This window comes from Phaenicophaeus curvirostris, chromosome 3, assembly GCF_032191515.1.
Source record: "Phaenicophaeus curvirostris isolate KB17595 chromosome 3, BPBGC_Pcur_1.0, whole genome shotgun sequence".
Classification (NCBI taxonomy): Eukaryota; Metazoa; Chordata; class Aves; order Cuculiformes; family Cuculidae; genus Phaenicophaeus; species Phaenicophaeus curvirostris.
The window spans coordinates 42,937,957-42,949,488 of NC_091394.1; the positions used below are offsets into that span (position 1 = coordinate 42,937,957).

An 11,532-nucleotide genomic window follows, 5' to 3' on the forward strand; every position below is an offset into this window, starting at 1 on the left:
TGCAATTGCAAAATAAAATTTCAGATAATAGCGTATGATTGTACCCAAGAACTTAGTAGAAAGTAGAGCAGAAGGAAACATCCTATGCTGGCCAAGATCTCAAAAAAATCCAGGCTAGCACAATGGCTTAACAGTCATCTCTGTATTCAGTGGACAGTGTGAAACATTAAGGAGAATGATTTCTAGACTGAATCAAAACCTGTCTGAAATAAAATTATGGCTTTACACATTTATCTGGAAAAAAACAGTTTTAAAAAAGCAGCTCAGGAGCTGCTACATTGAATTATCAAGAAAGGAGACAGGATTGCAGACAGAACTTCTGTCCAGAATACAGCACACTGCTTTCAAAAAGATTCACCTTGGAAAAGTCAGTAGCTGTCACTAACCTGCAAAAGATCGGCGTTTTATGTTGAGCTCGTTGGATACACGTACTTCAGTGCACAGTTTCAGCATCAGTAACATCGTAAAGATCATGATAATGCTTTGCCACAAAAGAGGGGATTCAAAACGCCTTCCAAACCTTTAAAAAAAAAAAAGGGAAAATAAAATGTATAAAACATCTCAAAGATGACAAGTGATGTACTCAGCTACTTTCATTATTTGACCTAAGGACCTGAAAGAAAATCCTAATAGTAACAGGCTGAGGAAAAGAAAGTCACCAGCCAAATCTAAATGTAAATGCAGTAGATCTGTCACAAACCCCTTGCAAGAGTATCGGAGAACTACGTTACAGCATTCCTGTGCACTGATCCTAGAAATTCTGAAACCAGAAACTTAAGTCTTTGTTTCCAAAGCCAGCAGCAAATCTATTATTCAGAAAGGAAAAGCAGATTCATGGAGCAGTCAATGCAGTACAGAGAGATCAGAGAGTTATGTCACATTAATACCAGTTATGTGTCCTTTCCACATACACCTTCTGTAAATTTCATAAGAATTTCTGTACAAAACTTACCTCTCTCCATTTTTTTTCGTTTTAATATGTAGTCATGAAAACTTGCCCTATAAGGAAATAAACACTCAAAGGTATTAGCTTGCTAGATATAGCATACCATCTTCCTACAGCGGGGAAAGAAAGGTCTTGTCTACCTCTAGACAGCTGAGTGGAAAGACAAGGTCTGCAGAACACACCAATCAATTCATGAATTTGTGTCTAATTTGGACCAATGCTGGGGGAAGTAAGAATACCAAAAGATATGGGAACTCAATACATAATTTGTCCTCTCCTGCCTTACCCTCTGCCTCAAATGTAACTTCTGCTTGCTCACAGATGATGCTCAGTGGGGACTACTGAGCCTTTCCTACACATAACAGAAGTGAACTTGGTTTGTGGCCAATCCTGACTGAAGAGCTTACTCTTATGTGATTGCATAAGGCTCTGACACAGGAAAATTAAACCCTTCAGTGAAGACTAGTGATGCTATAAGTTTCTCTTCCTGCATTACTTGATGGAAGTTCAACAATCCCCACCAGACACACTAAATAAGTGCATTAGGGCTAAAGGGTAGAAGCGTTTCATATACAGCCCTCAAAGTATATAAAATTTAAAAAAATAAAAATAAAAATTTAAATAGGAAGGTTGCACACACAGTGCAGTGAGCTGCTTCTCTGCGCTCACTTCAGCCAGGTTTTATGCCTTGAAGACAGAGATGCTGAGGAAGGGATTTGGTGAAAGCACATTGCTATGCTCCCCAACTCCTTCAGCCTGCAACACGTGGCACACAGGCTTTCTAAATTTCTTCACAGCACAGTTACTAAGGCCATTTTCTGAGCACACCATGGCAATCTTTGCCGTCCTTACAGTTCCTGTTCTGTTGCACCTTGGCAAAACAAAATTTCTTACACTTGGGCTAATTTCATGGCAGAGCTCTGTGTCAGTAAAAACCAACTAGGTTCACCATCACACTCTCACTCTCTGCATTTCCACTATAGCTATTTCACTAGAGAGACATTTTTTTTCCTTACGAGTCAACTAATAAGGAACAGGAAAGAGACTGGAAAGCCCTTGACTAGCTTCCTTGGGAATCTTCCTGTGCAGAACAGCCAAGCAGCCCACACCAATAAAAACACCCAAGTATTTCCTGCCTAACTGCATAGCACTAAGGAAAATTACAATGTCTTGAACCTCAACAGCACTGCTAAAGACACAACCAGTAGCTACCAAAAGAATAGCATTTGTGTATACCCTGGTCCTCCACTTCTTTCTACCATCAACGGATTTGTTGTGAGCCACATGACAGCCGTTACCCTAACTAATGTGGAGGACATTACAAGGAAGGAAATAACGAACACAACTAATGCATGTAATCACAGGCAGAATGTGCTCCAGATAAAGCTTTCACTGCACTAGACAAAAACTGCAGGGGAGAGGAACAGAAGTTTGGCCCTACCTACGGCCAATGTCCATGATCCCAAAGCTCATTCAGCCTGTGTTGCTGACTGTGGCCAAGTTCCCCTGAACAAATGAATTCACTACTGTTATATTTGTCTCTTATTGAGGGAATGAGGAAAAAAACATGGGAAAGACTTCCTTAGAATTACAGAGCAGTTAAAATTGTTTACATTAGGCTGAGAAAAAAAATCCCCAAATACAAATGCATTTGCATGTAAAAAATAAGAGTAATGAATTTAAAAGGAGCTGAGCTAGAAGCGCAATAAGCTAGATGCTATTATGACTGTAAATCCAGTGCAGTTCAACAAGAGGTTACTTTCTCCCTGCTGATGAGATTATTGGCCATTCATGGGTGCCTTACAACAGTATTGCTTGCAGTATAAACCTCCACCCACCACAAACACCTATCAGCATGGCCATGTGCTGTTTCATCACAACAATTTGCCACCATCATAGCCTTACTGGAAACAGGACTGGAAATACTGCTGCAGATCTTCTACCCCTTAAGAACTAAACAACCACAAAAAAAGTAAAAGAACAGGTAGACTAGAAATCCTAAAATTTTTATAGGGACTTCAAACAATGTATAACACCTGAAGCTTTTTTTTTTTTTTCAATCCTCCAGCCAAAGACAATAAAGGTTACACAACAAAACATACTCGTGTGAACTGTATCTTCCCAAACACCAATCCCCAAACCGAGTCTCACAGGCAACACAACCAAGACCAACAGGCAGAGTAAGCAGGAGACTGTTTACATCACACTACCTGGACAACACCACGGTAAGGAATACTAGTGTCAAGGACCACTGTTGGGTTCCTTGAAACTTTAACAGTAAATCTAGAACACTCATTTTGCTCAGGATCATGGAACAAACATCACTCCAAGCTGCTTACTCTACTTTGCATTGTTATTAGTGACTGCCAAAGCAACACTAACCCAGTTTAGGAGTCCTTAAGCCAGCTTCAGCTAGGAGGAGCACTGTAAGGTGCGAGCCCTGCATGGAGAGCGTTCTGTTACATGTTCTGCTTACTTTCTGCCTCACAGATTTTATTCCTATCTTTGCCAAAGCAGGAGCCAGGAGAGGAGTAACATTAAAGTAGATTATGAGAGAAAGATTAAGAGCCTTAAGATACTATAACAGGCTCACTGACAAGAACAACTTTGAAGTCCTAGGGATGAAGGGGTCATGAGCATTATTCTGCATTTTCACCCCACAACTACAATGTTATGTGACAAAGTGAACAACCATGATATTTGCAGGATTCTGGGAACTTAGACATCACCTCAAACACGGACACAAACAGCTTTTCGCTGTTTATTTAATACTGTGAAAACAGAGGAACTCTTTTTCCAGTACTAGTTAAATGTGCAAATAAAGAGGGGGAGGGGCTGACATGCTATTAGTATTTCAACAGCCTTAAAGCAATTAATGCTTGTTCAGGGTGATGAAGACAGGAGAAGAGCCAGAGCAGAGACAAACTAGTCATTGAGAAAACTAGGTAATTCCATCAGTATGACTTGACCCTCTCGCAATAATCCTGCTATTCCAGTTCTGAGCCTACTCAAAACAGCAAATGCCAATTGTGCAAAAGTCTAAACCAGCCTAAACACAAAAGGTTTGCTTATCTCTTTTCCTAAGATGTCTCTGAAAAGAAATTGATTGTTGTTGGTACAACCAGACCACCATCACCCTGACTGCACTGTCTCCTATGTCCCCAGAATGGAAACCACCAAAGTGACTACCAGCCCCACCACTCCTGGTTGACTTTCTCAGCTCTTTGGGAAGTTAAGAGATTCTAGGCGAGACAGAACACATGCAGGATACTGCACACACTATGTGCAGAACAAGAAACAAACTAGTTTTACAACTGGATCTCTTGATATTAGAGTTTCTCCTCCACACATGAACTTCGTGGACTCTATGGAGCACCCAAAACAAGCTTCTTGCTTGGACATACAAAATCCTACTTTTACCCTTACTTTTTGTACAGAAGAGCAGTGCATTTTACCGTTGCTCTCTGGCATTTATAAAAATGAGAAGGAACTGTGTAACACTCCCTCTCCACGTCTGAGCCAGAGTCCACTAGTAGGCTATATGGAATGCAAGCTTTCAAAGTGCTACTCACTATGTCAGCTTGGTTTGTAGCATCAATCCCCCTTCCCCATATGGTAAAAGGTGGCTATACTAATTTTAGTCTTAAAACCCAGAGTTTCCCATTCCCACAGAAGGTCCTATGAACAGACATCACTGGCCCACTATCAGAAGAAGCCAATGCAATACCCAACAGCAGTGACCTGATTCACAAGTAGTACTGTAGGTGCTACAGGAAAAACAAATATGTAAGAATCTACCCCAGACAACAGCAAGTGCAAAATTTTCCTATAAACTACATCCAGCTGCACCCATCTTGGTAATCCTGTACTCATGACAGGAAGTTCATTCCACTAATTCCATCAAGCACAAAGAGCTCCCAGTTCTACTGACATTACAATTTTCAGAACTGCTTTGTTTCAGGTTAACTGGTGTGGAATGGGTAGAGGGTTACCTTTGCTCAAAAACAACCATAGTTTTTGGCTTTTCCCTGACTGCATGAACTTGTTCCATAGTTTGTCTTAAGGCAACTATTTTGTGCAAACAACTCCAAAACGGGATGATTTTTTACAGTTTCAATTTCTGTGCTGTTTACTGTATGAGCTTTAGGCCGGTAATCCACAAAATTGCATCTCAAAACCTTCGGAAACATTACTGTCTTCCTGGAAAATATACAAGCCATATTACACTAGTACATAAAACATTTTATAGACTGCAAAACTGGAAAAAAAAGTCCAGAAAGTCTTTGAGCTGGAGGAAGTACAAGTACTTTTGGCTGAACTTAATCAAGATACAAAGCATCGTCCTCCTAACGCCTAGTCTAAATCGGCCCCTCCCCAATTTACAGCCATTCCCCCAAGTCCTATCACTCCATGCCCTTGTAAACAGTCCCTCTCCAGCTTTCTTGCAGGTCCCCTTCAGGTACTGGAAGGTCACTATAAGTTCTCCTCAAACCATTCTCTTCTCCAGGCTGGACAACCCCCAGCTCTCTCAGCCTGTCCTCGCACAGGAGGTACTCCAGCCCTTGGATCATTCTTGTAGCCCTCCTCTGGACCCATTTCCAACAGTTCCATATCCTTCTTATGTTGAGGATTCCAGAACTGGACACAGTGCTCCAGATGAGGTCTCACAAAAGAGGAACAGAGGGGCTGAATCACCTTCCCTTGACTTGCTGGCCATGCTTCTTTTGATGCAGCCCAGGATATGGTTGGCCTTATGGACTGCAAGCGCACATGGCTGGCTCATGTCATACTGATTTGAAGCATTATATAAAGATATAACAATAGATTATTACTAAAAATAAAGCTAAACTCGATACCAAGTCTAGTCATAGCACAAAATCTGCTTTTCACACTGTTAAACGGAGATTGCAATGTGTGATACTGTGAGCACAGACTGGCTACTTTTCAAAACAAAGGTTTTTCAGGATCCTCCTTAAAAGGGCCAAAGACTTCACAATAAATCAACACCTTGAACCACAAGTTTGCACAGTCAAACTTCTACTCTCTTTTTCCTGAAAAAGAGCCACGCCCATTGCCATCCACATGCAGTTTTCATCCTTGCAGACCAGTTCTCACTGGTCTGCTTTTCTCCAAAGTTCTGGCACATAACTCATTGTTATACAAGCTATATGCACTGTCATTGCAAGGCCAAAAACACAAATGAAAACAGAAATGTCCCTTTAAAGACAACCTTTTGAGACACTGAAACAGAAACATGAAAAATGACTTAATGGATAACGTGTCACTAAAAAAGAGAAGTTCTTTGAGCACACTCTGAAACTGTGAGATTAAATGAGAGGAAGTCAGGCAGTACATGCATTGCACCGAGTCCTCTGAATTTTAAAAAGATGCCTTGCCATGGGAGACTCTGATTGGAGGAAGAAAAATTGTGAAACAGGTAACTGGGAACAGATTTGTTATCCTTGATCTCAGTACACTGTTCATTGGTTACTGTCACAGTGCATTCCATCAGCTGCAACTCTATTGACACACAAAATGAGCCAAGATTTGGAAGTAAATATTTGGAGGGGAGACAAAAGGTCAGACTGCAAAAACCATACATTACCAAAAAAACCGAAAAAAACAACAAACCCAAACCTCCATGATAAGGAGGGTGGAATACGCCAAGTCGCAAATAGGCAATGAGGGAACTACCACCACAGCTGAGGTGAACCAAGTATAGTAGAACCAGAGGGGAGAGGCGTAACTGGCTCTGTTACGAGTAACAGAAACAGATCAACACTACTCAAGAGTGAAAACACAGAGGAAACATGGCATAAAAGGCAGGAACTGTCTGTTCCTGTTGTCTGTGCATCTGAAATAAAAAACATTCCACCAGATGAGCCTCAAAACTCAAGAATATATTAAAACCAGAGAAAATCTGAAAGTAACAACAAAAATGAATTACAGAAGCATCTTTGAAGTTAAAAAAAGGAGCTATCCCAATAATTAAAGGCATGAAAAGCAAAACAACTAGAATTTGAAAAATTTTAAGGTCTACCACTTTAAGTACTTCTTTTTGGATCAGGGTAGAGGGGAAGTCAAGAGGGATGAATCTGGCACAAATCATATGCTTAATAACCAAGGCTAATGAAGATAAACAAACCATTTGAAAACAGCAGCCACACACAAGTAAAGTTTCCAGAAGAGAATTAAGGTCTGGACTGGTTTGCTAAAGGAGAGGAGGAGTAATCTCATCAGCTGGTACTTTGAAAGTCAGATTGGGGAAAAACTACACACAACACAATATTACTGTTCTGTTCCAGCACAAGAAAGGATCAAATCATTTAATAAATTTAAAACAAAATAAACAAAAGCCTTCTAATTCTCTCCAGTGAATATTACATAGACAATTAAAATCACTCTGCTGTTTACACCAAATAACCCACAGTGCTGCATCCCAGACACTACATAAGCCACAGGTGACATTAAACAACTAATGCAAAAATTGAATTGCCAAGCTGCTCTATGGATGTATTTTAAACACGGTTCACAGATATCGCAGGCTCTTGCCCTGTTATCTGCCTCTAATCACCTATATGCCCAAGGATAACATCCACTTCCAGAGCTGCTTTCATGACTTATTGGTGTTTACAATGAACTACAAGAGATGCCTAATCTCTAGAAGTAGAGAAGCAAAACATTCTCCCAGGGAAAACTGAATTATCATTATACAAGTCTTCTTTTCCATCTTTTAGTTCAAGAGAACTAGAAAGAGGTTATTAATTATAAAGTACAGACAAAAAGGTTTCTGCAGGCTCACGCCTGCAACACTTCCCCACAGAAGTGGCTGTGCCACAAGCCAGCAGCGGGCCTTGTGCTCCCCCCGTAGCTAGAAACACCTATGCAGGTGCTGTGTGAAGCCATTCAGTGCCACCACCAAGCTCCAAGATGACCAGAGCCTACACAGAGCCAGTATGCGTCAAGGAGTGCTACTGTTATGTGGCTTAAACGCTCACAGTAAAAAAATTCCCTCTCATTTGAAATGCTGACAAATCTTTTAACAGTGACATGAATTATAACTTTTCATTACCCATAGTATTTTTTCTTTTGCACATCTCAACTACAAATACTTAAAATATATTCAAATTAAAGATCTTTCAGTTCTTCCACAGCCCAAGTCTCATTTAGCAGATGTACTCGCCTGGGTTACCTAGAAACTGCCACTATCTCCATTCCAGTGCCAATCAGTTGAATATTTCAACTCCCTCCAGTGAAACAAAAAAACTGACAATTTGTTTCTCAAACTGTCAACTTGGGCTTTTCACTTCTCCCCCTACCAGTTCAACTTCTCTTTCTACTTTTTTCAGCAGCTGCTTCATACACTTCAACCCAGGAAAACATGGGTCCAATGGAACAAGTAGCTCTTATCTAGTGATGACTCCTCAGTTTGACTGCTAGCTGTGATCCCAAGAGAGTGGCTCCCGTTTTCTCCACTCCAGCACAGCACCTACATTTTACATTTTGCTGCATGAATCCAGGAAGTTCCTTATGCTTAAAGAGTCATAGGAGCTTTAAAAAGAAACTGGAAACCAACAACAGGATGCAGCCTGTTACCTATCAGTTCTTTGAGCGCCACAAAGCAGCACCCCATACTCAAAATGTTCCTAGAATATTTTCTTAGTTCTTAGTTTCAGTTGTTTCCCAGACTATTTCATCTTTGGTTTCTGAAGTTTCCCAGTGTTGCAGCATCTATATTATAAGAAGTAATGAGGAATATAAGTTATTAAGAGTCATGCATGGAAATTACACCCTAATAATATTTTCTTTGTCCAGCAGCACAAGACCTAAATGCAGAAACAAATCTGCTTTTAAATACTGAAAATAATTTTAAAACCGAAAAGAATTTGCTTTGAAAGATAGATCACCTTTTGCCTATTTATAAAAAAAAAAAAAAAATCTATATTTTAATCTGCTGTTGTGCATGGAGCTCTAAAAGTGAACACTGCTCTGAAGCCAGTTGGCAACCCAGGAAAATGCAAGAACATAGGACAAGTGTCTCAAAGACGTTAATACCAAGTAGATGCTGGAATAAGCATGCAGGACCAGGCCCTTCACTCTGAGGATGGAACAAGAGGGGCAACGGAAATGTAAAATACAGTCAGCAAGAAAAAAGACCTGGCTTAGAATAAACCTCTCTCCCTTACCAACAAGTTAAAAAGTTGCATCTTGGAACCAGAGCCCTAATAATCAGACCTGGCAAGGGTAACAGACAGTGCTCCTGAACCAAGATCATTTCACTCAGTGTGGATTTACCCACTCATAGAAAGATAAGATGTTCATAGATTCACGAGGTTGGAAAAGAGCTTTGAGATCATGAAGTCTAACCGTACCTGTCCAATACTAAAACATATCCCTGAGCATCTCACCCACCTGTCTTTTAAAAACCTGCAGGAAGGGTAACTTAACCACGTCTGTGGGCAGCTGTGCCAGTGCTTGATAACCCTTCAGGTGAAGAAATTTTTCCGGGTGTGTAACCTGAACCTCCCCTGGTGCAACCTGAGGCCATTACCTTTTGTCCTATCGCCCATCACCTGGGAGAAGAGACCAACACCCACCTTGCTACCTCCTTTCAGGCAGTTGTTGGCAGTGATAAGGTCTCTCCTCAGCCTTTTGATCTTTTAATGTTACAGAGAGGGGGGAAAAATATGCGAAACATCATTTTCTCAAATTCTCTTCACCCAAAGGATTCTCAGGCACTGGCACAGCTGTCCAGGGAGGCGATCGAGTAGCCGTCCCTGAAGATGTTTAAAAGACGGGTAGGTGAGACGCTCAGGGATGATTTAGTATTGGACAGGTACGGTTAGACCTCACGATCTCAAAGCTCTTTTCCAACCTCGTGAGTCTATGAACATCTTATCTTTCTATGAGTGGGTAAATCCAAACTGAGTGAAATGATCTTGGTTCAGGAGCACTGTCTGTTACCCTTGCCAGGTCTGATTATTAGGGCTCTGGTTCCAAGATGCAACTTTTTAACTTGTTGGTAAGGGAGAGAGGTTTATTCTAAGCCAGGTCTTTTTTCTTGCTGACTGTATTTTACATTTCCGTTGCCCCTCTTGCTCCATCCTCAGAGTGAAGGGCCTGGTCCTGCATGCTTATTCCAGCATCTAGTTGGAGACGCTCAGGGATGGATTAGTATTGGACAGGTATGGTTGGGCTTGACGATCTCAGGTGTCTTTTCCAACCTAGGGATGCTATGACTCTACCAAATACTCCAAATCAGAGTTTTGCAGCTAGCAACCGACCCAAAAGGACGGGCACCGGGCAGGAGCACAGACACCCCCCAGACACCAACTCACCAGAAAAGTATCCGCAAAATGTTCGCCACCAGCAGCACGAGGCAGACGTAGGTGGAGAAGCCCTCGACGTTCTGCGAGCGGCGGATGTCGCGGTACTGCGGGATGTAGGGCACTACGCCGCCGAACACCATGGCCCCCGCCGCGCCCCACGACACCAGCTGCCGCATCGGCACCAGCGCCCACTCCGGGCCGGGCGCCTCCATACCGGGCGGTCAGCGACGCTCCGCGCCGGCACGCGGCGCCGGGACGCGACCTGCGCCCAACGAGGGGACCTGAGCGAACGGGGCGGGGGCGGGCAGCCCCGCCCGGGACAGCCCCCCCCACCGCGTCCTCGGGACCCCCGCCCGTCCCCCGCCCCCTCCCACCCCGCGATCTCCCTGCCCTCCCTCCGTTCCTCCCGCCTCGGGACCCCCCGCCCGCTCCGTCCCCTCCGCCCCCGGCTGCTCCCTGTCAGGGCGCCCCCGCGGCTCCCCCGCCGCGCCCCGCTCGGCCGGAGCCCCGCGAAGGGGCTGCCGCCTCCCCACCTGCTCCCCGCGCCCCGGCCGCCCCCATGTCCCCAGCTCGCTCCGCTCCGCAGCCGGAGGTGGGGGAGGGGGCGGCGGGGGACGCCGCGATGACGCAATCGGCGCCTCCGCCAATCAGCGCCGGCACCGCCCCCCCCGGCACCGCCCGGCCCAGGCGCGCGCGCGGCGGAGGGAGAGCGGGCAGAGGCGGATCCGGGAGTGGGGTCGGAGGTGGCGGCGCCTCGTGTGCGGGGCGGGCTGTGCGGGACTGGTGTCTGTGCTGCAGCCTGTCCCCATCTCTAATGCAAGGTTCTGGGCCCCTCACAAGAAGGAGGATGTTGAGGCTCTGGAGCGTGTCCAGAGAAGAGCAATGGAGCTGGTGAAGGGGCTGGAGAACAAGTCTTACGAGGAGAGGCTGAGAGAGCTGGGGTTGTTTAGCCTGGAGAAGAGGAGGCTGAGGGGAGACCTTATTGCTCTCTCCAGCTACATGAAAGGAGATTGTGGAGAGGAGGGAGCTGGCCTCATTTCCCAAGTGACAGGGAACAGGACAAGGGGGAATGGCCTCAAGCTGCGCCAGAGGAGGTTCAGACTGGATATCAGAAAGAAATTTTTCGTACAAAGTGTCGTCAGGCACTGGAACAGGCTGCCAAGGGAGATGATTGAGTCACCTCCCCTGAAGGTGCTTAAAGGATGGGTGGATGAGGTGCTGAGGGGCATGGTATAGTGATTGATAGGAATGGTTGGA

At 44.1% G+C, this 11,532-nt stretch overlaps 1 protein-coding gene across 8 annotated transcripts in view; it reads right to left on the reverse strand.

Moving 5' to 3' along the window:
- SLC66A2 (solute carrier family 66 member 2) overlaps window positions 1-10,509 on the reverse strand; it is a 102,251-nt gene extending 91,742 nt beyond the window's left edge. For 3 of the 8 annotated variants that reach the window (XM_069853823.1, XM_069853824.1, XM_069853829.1), the window contains exons 1-2: window positions 10,285-10,508; window positions 387-520 (exon numbers count right to left, since the gene is read on the reverse strand). In XM_069853823.1, coding sequence (XP_069709924.1) covers window positions 387-520; window positions 10,285-10,487 — 337 coding nt within the window. In that variant the 5' untranslated portion in view covers window positions 10,488-10,508. Of the gene's footprint in view, window positions 1-386; window positions 521-10,284 lie in introns of all 8 variants that reach the window. The other 5 variants (XM_069853827.1, XM_069853826.1, XM_069853828.1 and 2 more) reach the window with 3 other exon arrangements.
- Window positions 10,510-11,532: the final 1,023 nt, after the last annotated feature.